At 41.0% G+C, this 25,329-nt stretch overlaps 1 protein-coding gene and 1 long non-coding RNA gene across 2 annotated transcripts in view; one reads left to right on the top strand and one right to left on the bottom strand.

Moving 5' to 3' along the window:
- LOC107372895 (mannose-binding protein C) overlaps window positions 1–23,057 on the bottom strand; it is a 37,705-nt gene extending 14,648 nt beyond the window's left edge. Inside the window, exons 1-4 of the mRNA XM_070550286.1 lie at window positions 22,831–23,057; window positions 22,328–22,502; window positions 21,542–21,610; window positions 3,506–3,658 (exon numbers count right to left, since the gene is read on the bottom strand). Of these exons, the coding sequence (XP_070406387.1) occupies window positions 3,506–3,658; window positions 21,542–21,610; window positions 22,328–22,487 (382 nt within the window). The 5' untranslated portion in view covers window positions 22,488–22,502; window positions 22,831–23,057. The remainder of the gene's footprint in view (window positions 1–3,505; window positions 3,659–21,541; window positions 21,611–22,327; window positions 22,503–22,830) is intronic.
- On the top strand, window positions 10,751–13,604 carry LOC139069635 (uncharacterized). The gene is made up of 3 exons (XR_011520330.1): window positions 10,751–11,976; window positions 12,054–12,114; window positions 13,055–13,604. It is a non-coding gene; the product is annotated as an uncharacterized lncRNA (long non-coding RNA).
- Window positions 23,058–25,329: the final 2,272 nt, after the last annotated feature.

The raw sequence follows: 25,329 nt of genomic DNA, 5'->3' as shown, positions 1-25,329 counted from the left end.
ACACATACATACACACAAAACACCTTGAACATTATTTTGAATATACATCCTTTTATTATATCACATGGTTATTATTCATTTATGCCACTTTTTATTCATTTGACAAATTGTTAATTAAACGTTATAAAATTCAGATTTTCGTCTCCAGTAGCTTTGTTGTGTCGAAGAGAAGTCTCTGCTCCGAGGATTCTACGAACTTCAAGAAAGACTGATAAGAGTTTTGGATTCAATTTTTCCCCGGTTAAAGGGGAATGGTGCCCCGTATATACTTAAGAATATCTTAATTAATTAATAAATCAGTAAATATTCCCATATTTACAGAATTTATTGAAGAATCCAAAAGTAAGTTAACGCTTACTAATTGTTCGCTACCGAATAACCCCAACAAGCTCTACCTCCTGAGCTACTGCTGGCCTATTCTGTGTATGCTACACAGAATCACAACTCAGCCCAAAAAATGGTGGTAATGTTGAACATTCTGCTCAGTTTTGTGGCTTTCTTTCAGACTCTGAAACAGGAAGTTCCACAGAAACGAGTGACTCTACCCCAAGCCAATCAGCACACATGGAACCACAAGGAAGCAGAAGGAAAGAAAGAGGAAATTCTGAACTGTGCTGCTCAGGTGTAATGATACAGATAATATCGCGTCATACCCGTGTCACAACCCGTGCACGCGCATTGGGTCCACAGCGCGCGTGTGAACGAGACTCGCGCGCGTGTGAACGGGACTCGCGAGCGAAAATATACATGGCGAGAGGTCATTTGTGCACAGAGAGGGAGCAAACTGTGTCTGTGAGCGCACAAGGATGTGCACAAGTGACAAACCTGCGTGCGCGCGTTGTCAACGAGCACACGGCAGAGGAAAACGTGCGCGCACGGCAGCCTCTGTGCGCGCTCGGCAGCCTCTCTGCGCGCTCGGTTTCTGACTCCTGCTCGCTCGGCTGTAAGGGCTTTTGGCACTCTGGAGGCGTGGCCTGTGGCAGATCTTGTCTGTCCTCTGATTGGTTAGTTCACCCCGCACTTTACCCTCTATCTATATAAAAAAGTCTGATGTTCAGTAGTTGCTGGCATAGCTCAGCTGGGAGAGCGGGTGACTCTTGCACCGGAGGATCCAGGTTCGAGTCTGGGCAATGAAAATGTAGTAGATGTCATGTTAATTTTTCTTAATTTCAGGTATTTTACAGTTGTGACCGTTCAACTGTCATTAAACGTCCGAATGTTTGCTGGGCAGTGTTTTAAAAAGTGCACATAAGCTAGATGGTTTTAACCATATAAAATTACATTTTTTGTGATACTGGAAAAATACATACTGAAATAAAACTACTGATTGAAAACTTTATGACTGTGGTTGTACAATATATGACTCACTAATACACTGCAAACTCCCTTAGAGTGGGGCTTCCTGAGAGAGAGAGAGAGAGAGAGAGAGAGAGAAAAGTTCTTGCCTCATTAATGAATTGTTTATTTTTTTCAGTATTTAATTGACAAATTATCCTTTCAAATAATTAATTGATGAGTTACATAATTGTCCATTTCATAAAGAAACTGCATATCAAGCTTTCATTCAGATGACCTTCAACAGTGCTGCACCCTGCTGAGGGACATCCGAGTAAAACCTTGAGATGGCCATTTTCTGTTCACTAACTTGCTTTAGTAAATCCTTACTTTTGTTAAATAAATCAGTTGTTGAACCCCCACTCCTCTGTTTGGCCTCCTTTCTTATTACAGCCCACCACTTCCAGTCTGGGTTGTAACAATCTGCAGACAGATTTCTGAGTATCTCCTCCTTTACACAGATCCTCACTGAGCCATGTACTGTGAACAAATAGTTTCTCCATGATATTATCCAGCAAGGTCCCGTTTTTGTCAAAACAAGGGTGAGGTAATGAAAAAATAGAAATATTTCATTAAATTAACATTTAAATTATTTATATGCATCATTAAAAAAAAAACATGTTTTGAAATATATAAAGTGCACCAAACTTGACTCAGTCCATTCAACAATTCTAAATGGACAATTATGTAACTCATCAATTAATTATTTGAAAGGATAATTTGTCAATTAAATACTGAAAAAAATAAACAATTCATTAATGAGGCAAGAACTTCTCTCTCTCTCTCTCTCTCTCTCTCTCTCTCTCTCTCTCTCTTTCTCTCTTCTCTCTCTCTCTCTCTCTCTCTCTCTCTCTCTCTCTCTCTCTCTCTCTCTCTCTCTCAGGAAGCCCCACTCTAAGGGAGTTTGCAGTGTATTAGTGAGTCATATATTGTACAACCACAGTCATAAAGTTTTCAATCAGTAGTTTTATTTCAGTATGTATTTTTCCAGTATCACAAAAATGTAATTTTATATGGTTAAAACCATCTAGCTTATGTGCACTTTTTAAAACACTGCCCAGCAAACATTCGGACGTTTAATGACAGTTGAACGGTCACAACTGTAAAATACCTGAAATTAAGAAAAATTAACATGACGTCTACTACATTTTCCTTGCCCGGACTCGAACCTGGATCCTCCGGGGCGAGAGTCACCCGCTCTCCCAGCTGAGCTATGCCAGCAACTACTGAACATCAGACTTTTTTATATAGATAGAGGGTAAAGTGCGTGGTGAACTAACCAATCAGAGGACAGACAAGATCTGCCACAGGCCACGCCTCCAGAGTGCCAAAAGCCCTTACAGCCGAGCGAGCAGGAGTCAGAAACCGAGCGCGCAGAGAGGCTGCCGAGCGCGCACAGAGGCTGCCGCGCGCGCACAGAGGCTGCCGCGCACGCACGTTTTCCTCTGCCGTGTGCTCGTTGACAACGCGCGCACGCAGGTTTGTCACTTGTGCACATCCTTGTGCGCTCACAGACACAGTTTGCTCCCTCTCAGTGCACAAATGACCTCTCGCCATGTATATTTTCGCTCGCGAGTCCCGTTCACACGCGCGCGAGTCCCGTTCACACGCGCGCTGCCATGTATATTTGCGCTCGCGAGTCCCGTTCACACGCGCGCTGTGGACCCAATGCGCGTGCACGGGTTGTGGCACGCTTTAAACGCCATAAGATAAGACTAGAAAATCTCTGAAAAGGAAATTACCCAGATTATTGTGCTACAGTTAACTGAGACAGAGACTAAAGAAAACTAAAGGACCACCAAAGCTATCACTGTGATTGTTTGACTCTGTTGCCATGACAACCCACCGACCAATTATTCCCAGTCCTTGCTCCACTCTCCGATACAAACAACAATAAGTGTTTCAAAAGTCGCATGCGAGAGGACAGCTGTGAACTTGCAAGAGAAGAGAATAGCGTATAAACACACTTACGAAGTTTTGCTTTATTACTTGTAATGAAGATTTTACAAATTACTATTTTATTTCATTTATTATGAAATATATTGATCAGTGTATGGCACTGCAGGATCTGAGTCCCTGGCAGCGACGAGACCCACACGGCAGCACAAAAAGATGAAAAAGTGCGTTTTCCATATTATTTCATCTTTAGAGACTAATTATTTCAGCATACCTGGTGGTCCTTGTGCTCCAGGTAGTCCTTGTGGTCCAACTGGCCCAGATGCCCCTTGTGGTCCAGTTGGTCCTTTTGGTCCAGTTGGTCCTTGTGCTCCAGGTGGTCCTTGTGCTCCAGGTTCACCAATGGGTCCAGCTGGTCCGGGAGTTCCTGGGTCAAGATTAGAGTAAAACATTATATAAAAATAACAGCACACATGGGCTATCAAGGAAGATACAGTGAACAACCCATCCATTTTCTTCAACCTTTCCAGGGTCAGGTCATAGAGGGCAGCAGCTAAAAAAGGGAGGCCCAGACCTCCTCCTCCCCAGCCACTTGGGCCAGCTCCTCTAGGGGAATCCCAAGGCATTCCCTGACCAGCCAAGAGACATAGTCTCTCCAGCGTGTCCTGGATCTTCCTTTAGGTCGCTGACGTCGTTAGGTCCGTTTTAGGGGGGCTTCAGCCCCCCTAAAATAATCACAAGCCCCCCTATCATTTTGGTTTATTTTATTTTTTCAGTTAACTTTTTTTTATTTGTTCACATCTACATGCTCAACACAATCACGACACGTGTAGTTGGTACATGAGTTTTTTTTTAGTCTGAAACAGAAATAATAATTAATGAATATAGAACTACACCGTCGCACACAGGAAGTATCAAGAAAGGACTTCCTCCCCTTAAGCCCGGCAGCTTTGTTGACAAGTCAGGGGCAGGGGTTATACAGCAAAACCTTTATATCGAAGAGCAAACCCTGCTCAGCGCTCTTGTAAGTCACTCAACATCACATTAGGGTAAGACAGCAACAGCAGCACACCGTTAGTTCAGACGAGAGAGGAAAATGTTACCGCACCGACATGCTAATGCTAACTCCGCTAGCATGTTTACATGCCGCAAACCATAATGAAAAGCCGCGCCATAGTTAAATGGTCGGAAAACTCCCCTGAAGTGACGTGATTAACGAGCCAGCCAGTTCATTGAGTGACTTAGTGCCACCAACTTGAGCGTACAGTAATGAGTCTGCACAAACAGAACCTGCTCTGTACATGTGTGCAGGAGTGCAGCCCTCTGTGGGCTCAACTCTGTCTCTGCGATGCAAATCTCTCCCTGCTCTCCTCAACAAGTAGCCTCTCCAACTGTCAATCACAGACAGCTCTGTTTTATCCAATCAAAGCATGTCCAGGAAATACTGCTTTACAGAAAAACACCCATTTAACAGCTAATTGAACTGCTTTCTGCTGCTGGTTAGCTACCAGTCACCATCCACTGCCTGCAAGATACTTTGTTGTAATTCATGTGTCATGATTAGGGTGACCATATTTGACTTCCAGAAAAGACACATTGCCCATTCCTAAAACTGTTAAATTGCACTATTTTCAGTTAAAGAGGACTTTTAATTTCAACATATAAAGTGTTTCTTCTCTGTTTGGTTAGACATAAATGAGCCCTTGATGTGTAAAAGGAAGTGAACACTGGAAATGTCCCAGGAAAAGAGGAGGGTTAATCAACCTAATTAAATATAATTATATAAAGTCCTCTTTATCTGAAAAAAGTGCAATTTTCCTGGCAGTATTTCCTGGACATGCTTTGATTGCATAATGGAGAGCTGTCTGATTGGCTGACGGAGAGGCTACATTGCTTTGTAAATTGCAAATTGAGCAACAACAGGGAGATTTGTGCAGGCAGAGACGGAGTTGAGCATGCAGAGAGAGGGCCGCATATGACTGCAGAGTAGGATGTACTCCTGCTGATTGATCACTGCACACTAAAGTTGGAGGCACAAAAATCACTCCACACTAAAAACCTGAATCAGAATATGGCCAAATATGTATATTATTGACCATTTTTCTATATTATATATTTTTTCTATAATATATATATTATATTATAGGTACATATACTGTATGTATCTATTATATAGTAAACAGCCAGTTTTATATATGTCACATATATTCAAAAGCTACATCAAAACATATATTAAAACCAATATGTTTATATGAATTATTTCCATGTGGGTTGTCAATTGCTTAATAATTCCTATGTTTACCTATGGGAAAGAAAGGAGATATTGTACTCATCTAACTTTAACATAAATTTTGGCAGCTTAATGTGACATTATGGAAAATGCCATCATCATGAGCAACCAAACATAGGCTATATTAGGCTAATAGTTGTCCATATTCTGTACCATCTATCCACCAATGGCTGTTTCAGTTATTGTGAGTGAAAACTAAATGGCTTAGTAGCATTTTTTTTTTTGGCATTAGAAATTGAAAATGTTTTTCAATGTGTTGGCTGGATGGATATACGAAGATTTTTTTAAGAGAGTGAGTGAGGAACAGGAGACAGACCAGGTGGTTGATGCTGAGGAGATCTGCATGGTCAAGGTCAGTGATCTACAGCGAAAACAGGGGCGAGCGCATCGTTATGAGCATTTACCTGAGCACGAAGTTCCCAAGCAAAATTGAACAGTTTTCTATTTAGGAGTGAACAGGTAAGAGAACTTGAGAAAAAAAAACTATAATTATCATGTGACCTGCAACCAGGGGTGTAGCACCAAATTCTGGGCCCTAGGTACAAGTCTTCTAGGTGGGCCCCCATGCTCAATTACGTAATATCTCTCTTACACATTTTTTGTCATGCTATAAGACAAGATAATAAATATGATCTTAGTTTAACCTCTATATTGAGCAAATACAAATGCCAGCATAATAAAAGTGAAATGCCCAGACTTCACATATAATTATTTTTATTTGCCAACAATGTGTTCAAACAAAAATCCTGGAATTTATTTTCCAGTAAATGCCCACTGACGGGTCTTCATGTTAGCAAAATCACTTATGAGATCTTTAAAGTCCAATCCTTTGGCTAATTGGCTTTCAATAGAAAGAAGAGCTAGGCTGTTCAGTCTATCCTGGGACATTGTCGATCTCATATAATTTTTCACCAGTTTCAGTTTGCTAAAAGCCCGTTCACCCCCAGCAACAGTCACAGGTAGTGTGCAAAATATCCTCAGTCCAATACAAACTTCTCCAAAAATGCTCTGTAATTGCATCCTGTAGATAGCATTAAGCAGCTCAAGAGGAGACCGAATGTGTGGAAATGTGGCACCATATATTGTTCTCAGGTGTAGCATCTCATTCTCAAATTCAGCTGTGAGATCCTTGTAATATTTTCTCATCAGTGCCTGGCACGATATCTTCATCTGCTCTTCAGTCATGTCTGTCATGGTTCATGATGTTAAGCTTTGCTGATACTGATATATATTGATATATTAAATACATATGACATGAAATAAACCAGGTTCTCTCTGTGAATGTAATGTACTCTAAATTTTATAATCCCTGCATTATCAGCCAAATTATAAGATTGTCCGTTTTCAAGATCAAATATAAAGAAATTTAAAATAGGTTTAAAATATCTAACCAAGTCAATAACAATCCTCTAACACCAGTGTCATCATGCTATACGAAAAACAGTGGCAGCTTCTCATTCCTGAGATTACCACGAATCCATCGATACCAAGTTTGTCCTGGTCCATGACTGGGAAGGAGCTGAAATATCCACACAGAGTGAACCTGTTTTTACTGTGAGGTCCGCGATTTAATTGGCAGCGGCTGCCCGCGATAATAATTCTGATTAATATATATAAATTAATTAGTGTTTTCACTGATAACACTAATTAATTTATATTTGATCTTGATGGTGAAACTAAAGGCGTTTAACACTGAACACCTAACATGAATGCAGCTTCTGAGAGCTAGCTAATATCAGCTAAAACTGTGTTCTGCTGCTGCTGCTCACCTTCCTTCTACTTGCTTCTGTTCAATTAACTTTTCCTCCTTCTCCTTCTTTTCTTTTCTTTTCTTTTCTTTTCTTTTCTTTTCTGGAAGCCAGATTTCCCCTTCTTGGGAAAAGACATGACTGACTCTCCTGCCTCCAGCTCTGGCTGTCGGCATCTGCGATGTCTTATAGCTGTACATGAGGCCGTGCAGCCCCTGGCCGCTGATGTGGACTAAACCACTTTGCACATTTTTAAGGGGTGATAGATGCCTCAGAGATTATTCAGTTATTATTTTTAAGGCGAAATTCTGTTTCTTAACCTCTTTATCCAGGTAAAGGGAAGTTTATTAAGACATTAAGTAAGTTGGGGGGAAAAACAACAACAATAAAACATTTTTATTCAAAGCTGTCTCAGGGCCCCTCCCTGCAGTGGGCCCTGGGTAAACGGTACCCTTCCCCCCCCCCCCCCCCCCAGTCCGACGCCCCTGCCTGCAACCTTATGTCAAGTTGTATCTGTATAGATGACTTTCTGTATTATAAGTTCTACTACTTGCTGGATATTTTCATATATACTGTTATTTTGTCTTGTAATAGTTAATTATATACTCCTTTATTCCATATCATAGCAGTGTTATTCATATATTAAAACTGTCAACTGCACACTCATTTGGCAGAATAAAAGTTTGACAATTATTCATTTGTTCTTTATTGTCACATTTCAGTAACATTTATAATTAAACAAGTTGTAATTAAACAAATTAAATAAATGACTACATTTCCCCCTGTTAAGTGCAGTAGACTGAAATTAATAGCTTTATTTGGAAATATAACATATCAAATTTTTAATGTACTTACATAAAATCTTTCTTCAACATAGACCCCACTAATTAACTGATTAAGTGTTATTTTTTATAAAAAGAAGAGAGAAAATGCACAAAAGTAGGAAAGGAAAGGAAAGTGATAAAATAATAGGTTTTGTTAGATTTTCTTCAGATAATGAATTAATTGACAAAGTTTTTGCAGGGTGTGACAAAAAACGTTCGAGGTCAAGCTTCTGGGGCTAAGCCCCCCCCCCCCCCCCCCCATATCCTAGTGATGACGTCCATGCTTTAGGTCTTTTCCTGGTTGGATGTACCCTGAAGACCTCACCAGGGAGACATCCAGGAAGCATCCTAATCCAATGCCTGGGCCACCTCAAATGGCTTCTTTCAAGAAGAAGAAGAAGAAGAAGAAGAAAATATCGTTTCTATAGCGCCTCTCAAGATAAAAATCACGAGGCGCTTCACAAAAACAAAAATGTAAAAATAAAAAAAAAGGAATTTATAAAATATTTTAAAATATATTTAAAATGAGCAAAAAATATACAAGTATGATTTAAAAAATGTAATGTAACATTAAGACCTGAACGCCAGCGAGTCTGGGAGGAAACCATAACATCTGCCACCTGCGGTACCAGAAGAAGGAGTTCTCATGGACAAGTAGTCATAACAAATCAAAACATAAAGTTTAAACTTCTTTTTCTTGATTTTAATGTTAAAGTAACCATTATCATTTTGCTCATTATAAATGTGTTTAATCAAATGAATGGTTCTTATGCTTTGGGGTAATTATAACGGATTAATGAATCCACACTTAAGTAGATAATGTTGAATGTCTGGTACTGACCTTCACACACACCCACACACATCTTCCCACAGTAAACTCCAGACACATTTGATGACGCACACATTTGCTTTGAGAAGAGAAAGGTTTTTGGTAAGTTTCAGTCTCATGTTTAGCCAGTTCGTGCTTGACAACGAAAGAGAGAGGACGTGTGAACAACCGCTAACGGGGCACGGAGCCCATTGGCTCAATCCCCCCCCCCCCCCCCCCCCCCCTCTCACGCTGTTTCTGTCAGCCAGGCAGAATAGCTGAATCGCAACTTCTAACGCAGACTCATTACCGAGTCTTTTGATTTCTGAGTGAATTAACTTAAGAAAGCGCGTCGACAAAACGCTTTACCATCAACGTGTACCGAGGGCAACTCTGGACCGGTTCAGTTCGACACCTACGTCTCCTGTCAGCCACCGGTGTCATCTGGATGAACCACAACATCCTCCACGGCCCGGATCCGAAAGAGGGTCCACAAGAGTTCGGTGAGACAGCACGGTGTTTAGCGTTTTGATGCATCTTTTCCAACTAAACCTAAGTTTATTCAAACCATCACTTTTCACTCAGACACCTGTTTCTTCCTGAAGCAAAATCAGATGCACACACGCATCCATCTCACATCATATCACTCTCACAACTCACAACATTCTCAATCTTCATAAATTCACCAGAAGGTCTATTTGAGCAAGAACAGCATATCAACTGTTAAAGATTGTCCCACAAAGTTGCCAATGTGATTGTTGTTTCCTGTTTGTCAATTTTCAAAATCCTTAGTTTAATTTGAAGAATTAAAACTTTTAATCGTCAAACTGGTTTCCTCATTGAACTGAAACACAGACACTCAGATATTATCGGCAGTTTATCGATGAAAACAACCTTTGAGTCTTCTGAACAATATAAAACTTGGTTATTGAATATTAAAAATTAATATTCCGAATTAATACGTAGCATGGTTCCTCTTTCTTAAAAGAGCATAAAACCACAACGCTACATTAATAGTGAGCCAAGCTAGTTTCTTCTAGATTAATGGCGAGCGTATCCAGACTTCTATATCTGCGATTTATCTGATTCTGAACATCTAAAAGCTACAAACAACGCTTTTCTCTGTGTTTCACTTTGATGTCTTATTTTGAAATAAACCGGAAATTATTCCGCTGAAGTCACTCTTCCGGGAGACGTCCTGGTGGAAACTTGACGGGGAAGATCTCCGATCTCAAATTGACCGCATATTACAGAACTAACTTTGATTTATCCCATCTTCGCCTTAGGAGCGAAAGTGTGAGTTGTGCTTTTGACTAAATTCTGTCCGTTTTGACGCGCCGTCGCATCTCTAATCTCTTCAGGTCGGAAAGCTACATTTCCGCTCTGGACCTTGCTGGGTGAGCTACCGTGAGCAGCTTATCCTCAGTTCCTAAAATTAAGACTAAATTCTCCGAACCTCCGTACCGAAACTAAATTCTCGGACATCCTTCGTCTCAGTGTGTTGACACTGTGGGCGAGCTATTGTGGAAGATATTTCCATTTCATAGGCGACTGATCACAGCCGAATCTAAACGGAATGCTCGGAGGCACCTACCGTAGCTTGGATCGCTCGGTAAACGTCGTAAGTCGAAGCATGGCCGTCACGCGTTACTGCATCCAGATTGCGTACGCTTTATAGCCATTTTTACAAGCGGAGCAAGATGCCTGCTTGTTAATCGGGAAAATTTAAGTCTGGTCGCTACAGACAAAGGACACTAGACCTAGCCGGAGAGCTAAGCTAGCGCGCCACAGTTCAACTACCCCTGACTGCATCCCGGAGATCGGGGCGGGGCTAAATGTGGGCGGGGTCAAACGTTTAGAGGTGGGCGGAGACAACTATTTGACTCCTGCGTCCTGCCCCTCTCAATGGAACCAGGAAACCGCTATGCTATGTGTGTGTGCAATGCTGTAGCCGGGACAGAGGGAAGTAGCTGCCAAAATGGAGGTAAGCTAGGATTTTTCTTTCTCTGTTTTAACAATATCGAGGACCAATGTTGGGCGAATGTTTTATAAACTTGGAAATTAAAGTTTTTTTTTCCATTATGAGTTTTAGATGATACATATAGCCTATTTTACACATGCGGGGCGACTTACTTTTGAGGAGAAATGTTTACAGGGTTCCCACGGAGTCTTAAAAGCATTGAATTTATGAATTTGAAAGTAATACCTTTAAAAGACTGGAGAAACCCTTCAATTTTGGCATCTGGGTCTTAAAATTTGTGTTGGATGTAAGTTTTCTGTACTGCATTTTTCTTCTGAAGTTCATCAAAATATTCCAAACAAGTGATGACACCAAGAGAAGCACTATTTTTAGACATTTATTTCAATTTTGTGTCTTTACTGTTTGCACTGTTGCTTTTATACAATAGAAATACTGCAAGAAATTAGGGTAATAAAATTAGCAATAATAAAAAAAATGTCTTAAAATTAAACTAAAATATAGGCAACAAAAATTATTAAGGTTCTAATGTCCAACCAGATCGGTTATATTTTTAACCATTTGTTTAAAAATATAACCGATCTTCTACCAAGTGCCCACCCAGTGTTTTGTCAAAATATATTGGTAAAGTTGTATAGATAAATAAATGAAATTAGTTCAATAATTTTATTTTATTTATTTACTTTTTTGCTGATAGTGCCGTGAAATAGGTATTAATTTTCCATATGGCTTTAGAAAGATCTTAAACAGACTTAAACTTAAGTTGAAGAAACCTGTAGGAACACTTTTATAGCTTTGGGGAGATATGTTGTGTAGTCATGATTACTTTTTGGTGGAAAATATATTTTACAGGGGGAAATATGTTAGTTTTTTAAGCTTTTTATGTTCGTATCTGGGTTCTACACCTGATGGGCTTTATTATTATGGTTAGAGTGCTAATCTGATATGTGTAATTATATAAACGTTTTGCTCAGTCAAGTGTCAACAGAATAACATGAATGTTTTCATAGTGAATGAATGTTGTCATTGTATCACCAAGGTCTGAGGAAGACAGAGTGCAGGCACGAAAAAGACGGAGAGAGGAAAGAGTAAAACAGGTGAGAGACAATTTGATTAATTCTTGTAGTTTAACTGTTGCTTGCAGACTGAAGCATAATTCCTTCACTTATTTCAGGGCCTGGAAGTGGTCCCTCCTAAGAAGTCCTGCCATACTGAATTAGTCTGTGCAGCATCAGGTATTGTTCAAACAAGTATTATTGTACACAACCCCCAAGGTTGTCGAAATGGGATGTGGGAAGATTCAAGATTCAACCTTTTGTCATATGCACAGCTAGAAAAACACGCTTTCTGCACAATGAAATTCTTACTTTGCCAAGATTAGAAAATTAAGACCGTTCCAGACAGAGCACTTTTTTTTCCAAAGCAAGTTTTTCAGTCATTTCTCTATTTTCATTAAACCAGAATACTAAGCAACTGATCTTTTTTACAACTTGCATCGTTAATATGCTTTTTATGAACCACAATCTTTTTCCTTTCTAGCAGAGGCTGAGAACTTGCTGGAACTGGACTTTTCTTGTGTCATTGTTTCTTCTCCAACCTCTATTTTAATTAGAGGTGTCAAATAATTCCATTACTTGCAATTAATTTTTTACAGCCATGATTAACGTGTTATATATTTTAATTATGTTTATCATTTTTAATCTACTGCTTCTTTATGGGACTTTTAAATAAACCAATTTCTTTTCTTGTTCTTGAAGGGTTGATGTAAACTCATAAGTTGAATGGTTGACATTACAGTGACAAGACCGGTGAGAGATTAGCTGCAGCAGTGTTTATTTCAGCGACCTTGTTATCTTTACTCTGTTTTTTTTCACCCTTCTTGCAACTTTTTCCAAAGTTATTGTTACCATTTGGATGTAATGGGTGTGTCACTGAGCATCAAGGCTGCTGACAGCTTCTCTCCTGTATCAGACGCACCTCCGTGCTGCAGTTTGGAAAGACCACAGCATCAGCTGTTTGGCTAGCTGTTAGCATTGAAAATAAGGCTTATATTATGTACAGTTATTAGATTAAATTGAAAGATTAGATTACTTTCAGATCATACATAATTAATGTAAAATATGTTTTTAATCTCTTGACAGCAGTAATTTTAATATTGTCTTTATTTTTGATTAGGAGAATTCTCTGCTTGAGGACACCTTTGAGGCAGCAAGGTGGTGTACCACAGGGTCCTCCATAGGAAGCCTTTCCCTTCTCCAGGTCATCACCATGGACAGGGAAGCCTGCCGGAGGGCAGTGGAGAGGTTATGCTTCTGTGATGGCCTGGATGAAGAGGAGATGAACGATTGCAGGGAACCGTTCCTGTTCATGTTTAGTTTTCAGTCAGACTATGAGGAGTTCTGCAGAGAAATTGAGGAAAAAAGGAAGATGAAGGTGTTTTCTGGTTTTGAAATGCCATAGTACAGCGGTGTCACAGTTTTTGCATTCTTTTTCCTCCTCACATTGTTTTTTTGGAGGTTTTCTTGATTTTTGTGTGCTTTTTGGTTCATTTGTTTGTACTTTTTTTTATTCCTGTGTTGGCTGTTGTTTGCTCTATTAAATTTACCTTTTTTGAAAAATTTAGTCTGCATTCTTGGGTGTCTCACACAATGTCTCACCACCCCGCCTCAAACCCTGGCATGTTTTAAGAAGTATCAGCACAATTTAAGTTTCTGTTCCTCTTAATGTAGCTGATATAACTGAGTGTACAACAAATTTACCCGTGTCTGTCTGTACTGTTTTACACTCACTTGGGAAATGACTATTAAAATAAAGGCAGCATTGATAAAATTAACTATTAAAATGGTTTTGACAGGTTCAAAGAATAGTCTTATAAATGCTTGAACCTTTTATAGAGGTACCAAAAGTATAGCTAAAAGACACAAATACCTATGTGCTATAAATACACATACCATACAAAAGTAGAAAAAAGAATAAAAATATCAGAACAGATTGGATCAAAAATGGCGCCTGTAATTATCTGCTCTTTAAAATTATCATGACATCCAGCAAACAAGTCATTTGATTACCAATGTTATGCTTTACATGGGTTTTGTGGGTTTTTAGGGCTTTCTAATCCTTAGAAAGGGGCTACTCGCAGTTTCCTGGTTCCATTGAGAGAGGGGCAGGAGTCAAATAGTTGTCTCCACCCACCTCTAAACATTTAACCCCGCCCACATTTAGCCCCGCCCCGATCTCCGGGATGCAGCCAGGGGCTACTCCCACAGTTGGACAAAAAGGGAACGCGTCCCGTTAAATTGTCAAACCATTTCTGACACAGTCAGTCTGTGTCCTCACAAAACCCGCATCGGCGGTGATTCTTGTAATTCACTACGGTGTGTAGAATCTACAGTTTGCTACGTTTGTCCGTCTGATAACATCTCGGCAGCGTAGGGTTTTTTTTTTTTTTTATCTTTTGTTTTGGACCGGTAAGGGTCGGCTTTCACAGCCTCCGTTGCTCGGTTCCATGCCTTTTTCTTCCATCTTGTGAAGTTGTGTGTATTCATTTCTCTATCAACAATTCCTTGTTTTACCCTGTGTCATAAAGTTAAGTAAGCTACGGACAGTCCTTGTTTGTGAGACAAATTAAGGAATTTGCCCGGAGTTCTACGTCGACTCAGAAGGTAAAAACGCGAGTTGCTCTGAACTTAATGAGGGATGGACGAGACACGACAAAATCTTTCTTGCACTGTTACACCTGATGTAAGGTTCTCTGACGTTCTGCTTCCAGAACATGCCAAGACGCAGGAGTCTGGTTACCGGCCGAGCCTCGCTGGTCCCTCCGCCCGCCCGAACGGGCCCGTTTTAGGCGGGTGCCGCCGGTCGGGCAAGGTGGGGACTAGTGGCAGCGGTTCGGTGCCAGCTGCACTGGGTCGGAGGTGATTCTGGTCTGCAATTCATGACGTGAATTCCAGCAACATGCTGTTTACAGTCATAACGCTTTTTCTTTACTTTTATTTCTTCCAGGGGGTCAAAAACCCACCATCAATATCAAGGTTTGAAATAAACAACACTTTCTCTGCTGCTTTTAAGCTGAATAAATCTCTTGAGCCTATGGTTAACCTCTCTGACGAACAGGTTGTGCTTAACCCTTTGGTTCCTGATGCTTCTTCTCTGTCATTCATGTTAGAGGCTGACCATCTCTCCAGCATGGGTGTGAAATCTTCAGGCTGTGACCCACCGCTTCAGTCAGAGGTCTGCTTTACTCGTCAGTCCGCCTCATGCACAAACCGGCTTCTTTATCGGGGCGTGATGGAAACGTCAGCCACCGTGAAACACTTGTGGTCTCCGGACGGAGCTACCATGCCATTTAAGGGTTTTGTGCCCGGACATCTAGACCTTTATGTGAATGACCTTGTCACTTTTCAGTTTGTGACCTCTGCTAATACAGTGGCCAATTCCTTTCTCCTTTCACAGGGGTGTGACTTAGTCTCTGGCCTCTGTGTTCTATTTCCTGTGATTTCTCTTACAGGTGACCACGACAACGCAGAAAACCCTGCGGGTTCCAGTAGTCAAGTGGTCAGCGGCGATATTGAAGAAGGCTCAGTGGTTGCTGCGCACACCTCTCTCACGGGCTCGGGAAGGCCACCCGGCCCGGGAGGTGTAGGTGCGTGCAGTGATGCTCTGCTCGGGGCCCCTCCTGACAAAAGGGGGGTGCCGGGTGGCACTGAGTTTTCCGTTGCGGACTTCAGGCTGTTCGGGGGAAACCCTCCTCCGAGCGGGCGGGTCATTGCAGAAATCGACACTGACCTTCCACCAATTCAGCTGACAACATTGACCTCCGACCCGGAGATAGGTGTGGCACCTTCTACGGGGCGGAACTTTAGTCAGTCTGTGACTACTCTGGTTAAACCGGGTTTTTCTGATTCTGTGTGGGCACCTCCATCATTCTTGGGAATAAAGTATTCTTGGCTTCAGTTTTCAGGACAGAACATGTTCCTTTCGATAGTGTCATGTCTGTGTCATATTCTAAACATGGCTAGGTTTGCTTTGACACCCGTGACACAACCATCCTTGGATCACTCCTTTTCAGAACCTCCAAGTCCAACACCTCCAGGTCTTTGGACATCTGAACACCTACTCTTTCAGCACGATTCAGGTGACAATGTGCATCTTCTTGGTAATAGGGCTTTTAAGAGCTTAAGAACTGTTCTTTGTTATGCTTCTCCTGTCTCACAGACACGGCATAAGTTTGAGAAACAAAAGGGGGGTGGGGAGCCTCCTCCTGCTTTGCGAGCATCATTTTCGCATTTCCAGTTCACTACTATTTCTGATCACAACAAAGTCGCCTCCGTAAAGCTGCAACCCAACTTTGAGCAGGTAAAATCAGGTTCTGATCTAACAATTACACCATCAGCTTCACTCGAGTTCCGGACGGAACCCTCAGGTAAATTCAAACAAGTTTCCCTGTGGGTTCGTAACACAAGATACAAACAGTTTGATAACCAAATCACTTATGAGCCTGCTCCCACAGATACATCCAAACTCGTGTCTCTGTGGGTCCGCAATACCAGATTCAAAACGCTTACTGAACAACTCTATTCTGACCAACTCTATTCTGACCAACTCTATTCTGACCGGATTCTTTTCCACTAACTGGTGGACCGTTACAAATTCTCTCGTTTGTGGGATGAATTTTTAACAAATGTGATTTCCTTTGAGTTTTTTTTTTCAGGTTACCTGCCTCCAGCCAGGGTCCTGTTACTAACTCGTATTTTTAGGGATTACTAACCTACTGATTTACATTTTTAGAACTGATTTACATCTCTATCTTTTTATTAGTGCTTTGTGTAGCATGATTGTATTTGATTACAAATTTAATTTTATGTTGTTACTATTTCCCTTCAAGGGCCACAAGCCAATTTGCCCTTCATTTTCATGATTATTTCTTTTATATATATGCCTTTACTTAGTGCAGCCTGCTGAGTTTCACATATCAGTTAGGATTTACTTTCTTTTATTTGTGTTTTCTCTGCATCACGTTTTTACATGACATGTAGAACAGGGTGCAGAACATTTCTTCTTCAGATAATTCACAAAAGGCATCCACATTTTCCCAGAGGTACCCATAGATAGGTTTTGATTGATTTCTTTGATTTGCATCAAATGCTATCTATCGTGTGGGCTGTCTCACTTTGTCTCCTTCTCCGAGCTCGTATGGACTACATCCCATCAGAGGGGTCGTCTTCACCATCCTTCAACTGGTTTCCTGTCGCATGGGGCTTCGGTCGTGGTTCGAGATGGGTCGAGGTCTGCGCTGGACTTCACTTGGATTACGCCTGAGGAATACATCACCTGCCCAGCTCCGTGTGGCACACGAGCTGCTTATCCTTTGAATACCTTTGCATTATTGCTGATGAAATTAACTGCTATTGAAATAGCTCTGCTTTCAAGATTCCCTAAGTGGATTTTTTTACAATGATTGCAACAGTTTTGGCCTTAATCATCTGATCAGGATAGACTCCCTTCTACACAAGACCTGTGGAGATGCTTCATCGTTCCTGCCTTCATCTGGGATGTCTACCTTCACGAGTGCATCACGTTATTGTGGTTGTGACGTCAGGTGGCCTCTGCTTGACCACCATGTCGTCACAAAAAGGGGGGTCTGTAACGTGAGGAAATATGGGTTTTCTGTCACAATGGTGGTGCTGGACTCAGCTGGGTCAAAGCTGGGTCGTTGAGAACTTTCACCCACAGATTAAGACCTGAACGCCAGCGAGTCTGGGAGGAAACCATAACATCAGCCACCTGCAGTCTACCAGAAGATGTGTTTCCATGAGTTGTACCCAGACCAAGTCAAAACATAAAGTTTAAACTTCTGTTTCTTGATTTTAATGTTAAAGTAACCATTATCATTTTGCTCACTATAAATGTGTTTAATCAAATGAATGGTTCTTATGCTTTGGGGTAATTATAATGGCTTAATGAATCCATAATTAGATAGTGTTGAGGATGTTTGTTGCTGACCTTCACACACAAACATTCACACATACCCACACACATCTTCCCACAGTAAACTCCAGACACATTTGATGACGCACACGTTTGCTTTGAGAAGAGAAAGGTTTTTGGTAAGTTTCAGTCTTATGATAGCAGTTCGTGTTGGACAACGAAAGAGAACAGACCTGAAAACCAAAGGGGGGGCAGAGCCTGTTGGCTCGTTCTTCCCCCCTTTCACGCTGTTTCTGCCAAGCCAGGCAGAATAGCTGAATCGCAACTTCTAACGCAGACTCATTACCGAGTCTTTTGATTTCTGAGTGAATTAACTTAAGAAAGCGCATCGACAAAACGCTCTACCATCCACGTGTACCGAGGGCAACTCTGGACCGGTTCCGTTCGACACCTACGTCTCCTGTCAGCCGCCGGTGTCATCTGGATGAACCACAACATCCTCCACGGCCCGGATCCGAAAGAGGGTCTCTGATAAGACCTAAGTTTATCCAAACCATCACTTCACTCAGACACCTGTTTCTTCCTGAAGCAAAATCAGACTCACACACGCATTCATGTCACGACATTCTCAATCTTCATAAATTCACCAGAAGGTCTATTTGAGCAAGAACAACATATCAACTGTTAAAGATTGTCCCACAAAGTTGCCAATGTTGATTGTTATTTCCTGTTTGTCAATTTCAAAATCATTAGTTTAATTTGAAGAATTAAAACTTTTAATTGTCAAACTGGTTTCCTCATTGAACTGAAACACAGACACTCAGATATTATCGGCAGTTTATCGATGAAAACAACCTTTGAGTCTTCTTAACAATAAAACTGAGTAAAGACAGTTTCTCCTTACAATATGACCAGCCAGCCAGTTTTACAATATAACTGAGCCAGTCAATATTTTCTTTATGCATGTGATGATGTTTAGACAGAGACTCGTCTCAGAAACGTATACCTCCCTGACAGAATTGTTTAGAAAATCATCAGAAAAGTTTCAGAGTGTTTCTGTTTTAACTTAAACTTCTGTTTTCAACTTTAAGACACGTTGTTTGTGATTGTTTACAGAGTAGTGAGAACACGGAGCGTTCTCCCAGCGGCAGCCAGGTGCCTCTCGTTTGTCTGACTACTTTCATAAACTACTGTTAGGGCACAGAATTATTCTGTCTGGTGCTTTCAGCGCTGCACAGATGTTACGTAAATGTAAAAAATATAGCTTACTGCAACTTTTGTAAAGTTTCCGTTGCCACCGGGCAGCCGCAGCAGAGACGATCTCTGAAAAATGTTCGCGACACAGACTCCGTTGTTGTCTGGAAGTTTGTTTTTTTTCAAGTTAAGAAAAGAGGCGGACGTGTTTCCTAAATCCTGCATCAGTTCAAGAAAGGCAACTTCTTTCCATTTTTATTCCATTAGTAGCCATTAGCACTGTGCATTGTTGTGTGCGTCAGTGATATTCTGTCTACGAGGAAGCCGTGCAATGACAAAGCTTCCGTCGTGCTCGAAATGCAAGCTGCGATTAAATGCGTGAAATTTTTTTAATGTGTCGTTTTTTTTCTAATTAATCATAATAACGCGTTAAAGTCCCAGCCCTCAAAAAACTCAAAATGATAGGGGGGCTTGTGATTATTTTAGGGGGGCTGAACCCCCCCTAAAACGGACCTAACGACGTCAGCAGTTGCAGGTTCGAGCCCCGCTCACTCTGTCGCGGTCGTTGTGTCCTACGGCAAGACACTTAACCCACGTTGCTTGCTGATGGTGGTCAGAGGGACTGGTGGCACCTGTGCTCGGCAGCCTCACCTCTGTCAGTGCACCCAGGGCAGCTGTGGCTACATCGTAGCTCATCACCATCAGTGTGTGAATGTGTGTGTGAATGGGTGACTCTAGAAGGCGTTATATCAAATACAGGCCATTTACACTTCATCCCAAGTTCTTGTGTAACTAATCATGTAATAAAATGGGGTGAACATTTAAGAAGACACAAATCTAATTATCAGTTGCAGCTACAAAAACATATCGGTTGTAATCTCCAATGGAAAAAATAACAGGAGAGCAATTCTTCAGCTCAGTTTGATGCATGACACACTTTGAAGGAGGACATAGTTTGACCGCTGTTTAATAGATGGTTTTATGATGTAAGAGGGTGTAAAGAAATTTGGCTGGCTCAGCCATATTTGTAAAGAAAATATTGACTGGCTCAGTTATATTGTAAGGAGAAACTGTCTTTACTCAGTTATATTGTTAAGAAGACTCAAAGGTTGTTTTCATCGATAAACTGACGATAATATCTGTGTGTCTGTGTTTCAGTTCAATGAGGAAACCAGTTTGACAATTAAAAGTTTTAATTCTTCAAATTAAACTAATGATTTTGAAATTGACAAACAGGAAATAACAATCAACATTGGCAACTTTGTGGGACAATCTTTAACAGTTGATATGCTGTTCTTGCTCAAATAGACCTTCTGTCGGTGAATGAAGATTGAGAGTGATATGATGTGATTATGGATGCGTGTGGGTGCCAAGTGTCGTGAGAATTGAACATGAGGTGGGATGGATGCGTGTGTGCATCTGATTTTGCTTCAGTAAGAAACAGGTGTCTGAGTGAAAAGTGATGGTTTGAATAAACTTAGGTTTAGTTGGAAAAGATGCATCAAAACGCTATCTGTCGTGTTTTGCCTCACCGAAAATCGGACCCTCTGTTGCACCCGGGACGTCACCTTAGGATGTTTCATCCAGGGCACCTTGGCTGGCAAAGAAGACAAAGATGCGCCGCGAACCGGTCCAGAGTTGCCCTCGGTACACGTTGATGGTAGAGCGTTTTGTCGATGCGCTTTATTAAGTTAAGTTCACTCAGAAATCAAAAGACTCGGTAATGAGTCTGCGTTAGAAGTCGCGATTCAGCTATTCTGCCTGGCTTGGCAGAAACAGCGTGAAAGGGGGGAAGAACGAGCCAACCGGCTCTGCCCCCCCTTTGGTTTTCAGGTCCACTCTCTTTCGTTGTCAAGCACGAACTGAAATCATAAGACTGAAACTTACCAAAAACCTTTCTCCTCTCAAAGCAAACGTGTGCGTCAGCAAATGTGTTTTGGAGTTTACTGTGAGCAGATGTGTGTGGGTGTGTGTGAATGTTTGTGTGCTTGAGTGTGTGTGAAGGTCAGTACCAAACATTCTCAACATTATTTAAGAATGGATTAATTAAATCTCTTATAATTACCCAAAAGCATAATAGTCATTCATTTGATTAAAACACATTTATAATGAGCAAATTGATGATTAAACTTTTAACATTCAAAATAAGAAAAGGAAGTTTAAACTTTATGTTTTGACTTGTTATGACTACTTGTCCATGAGAACTCCTTCTTCTGGTACCGCAGGTGGCAGATGTTATGGTTTCCTCCCAGACTCGCTGGCGTTCAGGTCTTAATCTGTGGGTGAAAGTTCTCAGCGACCCAGCTTTGACACAGCTGAGTCCAACACCACCTTTGTGACAGAAAACCCATATTTCCTCACGTTACAAGGGGTAGGAGAATTGAAGGAAACCAGAGTCATTCACCTAGTATTTCGGGTAGTCCAGGTTAACGGAATCTGCTTTTAAATATTAGATAATATGAAAACTTCAAATAGCTAATATGATTCTCATTAGACAGAAATTGTAAATAGGAGATCCAGCCGTGTCTTTTACCAGACCTGGTATGGCTTTCCCAGGTATCCCTGGTAAACCACGTAGTCCTCGTTGTCCAGGTAGCCCTGGTAGTCCTGCATCAAAAACAAAGCAAGCAATAAATAATTAAAGTGACTGAACACAACTGTAAAATGTCATTAAGAGAACACTTTCACTTATTCAAATATCTTGGCAAGTAAAGGAACAGTTTCTAAAATCACTGCTGGAGATGAAACATCAACTTTTGTTGAAGGAGAAATATTGTTCCTCATGTTTCTAACTTTATCGATAAAAAAGAAACAGTGGAAGGTCCTAATCAGAGAAAAATGGACTACAACTTGGAGTTACCTCTGGATTTAATGGTGGGACCGCCTCCACTGCCCCAACATCCAAGGTTGACAGATGAAACAGGACACCCCATACCATTACAAAAGGGGTTAGGGTTAGTCCCAGTCAAAACTAAAATCCCAGGTTTGGAGACTGTATGAATTCTGGTGGTGCCGCTATGTTTTCGTCTTATTACCAGGGTGTGGTAGAGAATGTTCTAGCATCTTCCCCTCTCTAAAGGTCATTTACACCAGAGGACTTGAAACCAGAGCAACAAACATAATGATTAACCACAACCACTCATCTGACTATCTATTCAGAAGGTAAAGAAGAGGAACCAGCTGCTTCCCTGAGGTTGTGAGGCTTGTGACCTCTTACCCTTTTTCTGCACCTTGATTTGAGATGTTTATTCATAACCCTGGTTTTCTGTGCTTAATAAATAAAATGGACCTCACTAGAATCATTGGAAGCGTTTGTGCTCTTACCTTGTAATCCTGGTGGTCCTGGTAGTGGATATCCGCAGAAAATACAAGGATCTGGATCTGGATATGGATATGGATCTGGAAATGGATATGGATTTGGGAACTGACAGACAGTGACACCAGCCACCAGGAAGAGCGTGCAGAATATGAGAAGCAGACTCATTTTCTTGAAGGAAAACTGAAACACAGATGAAAACTCAAATTCCAAATGTACATTCTACATATTGTTACAGAATTCACCAACATTTTTTAGCTGTAAACATTTATTCTGATATCTAATCAGTCCAGTCCTATTTTATTTACGAGGTACTTTAAATACTATGAAATAAAAGTGCTGTACAATAACATAAACTAGTAAAACGTATCAGTATACCACAGCTTAAAGCAAGCAAATAAAATGGAATAAAAAAGCAATGAACAAAGTATAAAACTATAACATTCAGATCAGAAAATGACACATTAAATACAAATATAGGACAAAAACTATTTAAATTAAGATTTTGTACCTGGGATTGGGGACACGGTCTAAAACACAAAGGTTGTTGGTTCCAAAGTTTCAGGACTGCAAAAGGATAGTCACCTCTGAGTTTGTAATTTGTCCAAATGAAAAAGAGAAATGAGGAAATGCAGCAAAGAAATGTGTAAATGTGGGGTGATCTGCTGGTGTGTACTGCCTCTTGACTTATTTCAAAGATTGATGACTAAGGCAGTAGTCAGACGTCATTTATGAGAAAACCGCTCTACAGGAAACAGCAAAATCTGTCCTAATCTGGAAATTTAAATAAAGAAGCAGAAACTTGGCAGAAGGTACTGGTTAATCATCCATCTTACTCTGCAACTTTACTTTGCTGTTTGGGTTCCCTCCCATCACAATGACCCACGGCCCGCCCACTGGTGGGTCCTCTGTTATTGACCTGGCTGTGATTATGCAAGAGGATTAGGGCCGCTGAAAAGAAAAAAAAATTATTCTGACTTTAATCTCAGAATTCAGACTTTTTCCTCAGAAGTCAAAAAGTCAGACTTCTGAGATTAAAGTCTATTTTTTCTAATCAGTTGCCCTAATCCCCTTTCATACTGCCCCTAGTTTTATTCAGGATTGGGATGAGAATCAGCTCCTCTAAATCAGAGACCATGGTCTTGAGTCGTAAAAGGGTAGAATGCCTTCTCCAGGCCAGGGATGAGGTCCTGTCCCAAGTGGAGGAGATATAGTAACTCGGGGTTTTGTTCACGAGTGAAGGAATGATGGAGCATGAGATCGATAGGTGGATTGGTGCTGCATCTGCAGTGAAGCGGGCGTTGTACCGGTCTGTCGTGGTGAAGAGAGAGCTGAGTCAGAAGGCGAAGCTCTCGATTCACCGGTCGATCTACGTTCCTACCCTCACCTATGGTCATGAGCTTTGGGTAGTGACCGAAAGAATTGCTTCTCAGTTTTCTTTATTTAATTTTTTAATAAATTGGCAAAATCTACTATAAACTTCTTCACGCTGTTGTTGCTTTTTTAAGACAAAAACATTTAATTCTTATGTAAGGTTACAGAGTAATAAATTGTGGGAAAAGTGATGCACTGTGAATACTTTTTATCTACACTGCGTTCCTAATGTCTGTGTGGTGTGGGTTTACTTCTCATATTAAGACTTTAGCTAGAAATTCTTCCTTCATTCTTCCTTTACTTCATTTCCTCTCTTCTGCTTTTAGTTAGTATCATTTCCTGGTTTTCTGCTTATTTTCTGTTTATTCTGCAGAACTTCTTTTATTGGTTTGTACATTATTTTCTTTTTTGACCATAAAAAACAACTTCTGTGCCATTAGATTTTAATTCCACGACTTTTTAAACTCAGAAAATAAATACTAATATATACTACTACTACTACTACTACTACTACTACTACTACTACTACTACTACTACTACTACTAGTACTACTACTACTACTACTACTACTACTACTACTACTACTACTACTAGTAGTACTACTACTACTACTACTACTACTACTACTACTGCTACTACTACTACTACTACTACTACTACTACTACTAATAATAATAATAATAATAACAATAATAATAACCAATATTTCACTGGAGTGGACTGAATTAATAACCTATGTGAATAAACAAGATCTTAATCCTGGACAAAACCTTTTTTAAACCAAGTTATTAGTCAGGGCTTTTTCCATAACTTCATAACTTTCACTGTAGGCAGCCATTAGGGGGCAATGTCCACTTCACAATAACACAAGGTAGTAAGGGGACATCTGATCTGGGCATCTGGTCAGGATGCCTCCTGGACGCCTCCCTGTTGGGGTTTTCCCAGCACGTCCAACCGGGAGGAGGCCTAAAGGGAGATCCAGGACACATTGGAAGGACTATGTCTCTCACCTGGCCAGGGAACACCTTGGGATTCCCCCGGAAGAGCTGGCCCAAGTGGCTGGGGAGAGGAAAGTCTGGGCCTCTCGACTTAGGCTACTGCCCCCGCGATCCAACTCCAAATAAGCGGATGAAAATCGATGGATGATGGAGTAAGGGGAGAGAACCAAGGGAATTTTATGGGCAATCAAGGGTTAGGCCTGTTGCTGCATGACTCTGGACAGAACCAGGTAGACATGCCACTTCACAAATGCAGAGATCCAAGCTGGAAGTATCAGCCTTTAGTGCCACTTCTGTGCACCCAAACCAGTCCAGAACCATGAGTAAGAGCAACCTGGGATGGATGCTGAGGACCGGGTGATAATTAACATCTTGGAGGCCCACTCCTAGGTGCTCTGCCGTGGTCAGAACTAGGAGGAGGAGTGACCTGGGTCAGAAGCATGAATTGCTGCAAGAATTCATCTTCAACTGTATGTTTCAAGCCACTAGCTAAGCTAATTTATTGGGTAACTGAAGGAAAACACAGCCTTTTTGCAAACATGCACATGTCACAGCTTTCATAGGGTGGAGCCAGCCAGGAGATGATTAAGAGATGAAAACACTGGATATGGATTTGAAAAATGTTTTTATTTCATCA

Source organism: Nothobranchius furzeri, chromosome 4, assembly GCF_043380555.1.
Source record: "Nothobranchius furzeri strain GRZ-AD chromosome 4, NfurGRZ-RIMD1, whole genome shotgun sequence".
NCBI lineage: Eukaryota > Metazoa > Chordata > Actinopteri > Cyprinodontiformes > Nothobranchiidae > Nothobranchius > Nothobranchius furzeri.
Note: the sequence above shows the minus strand (reverse complement) of the source record. Positions and strands in the feature narration are given on the sequence as shown.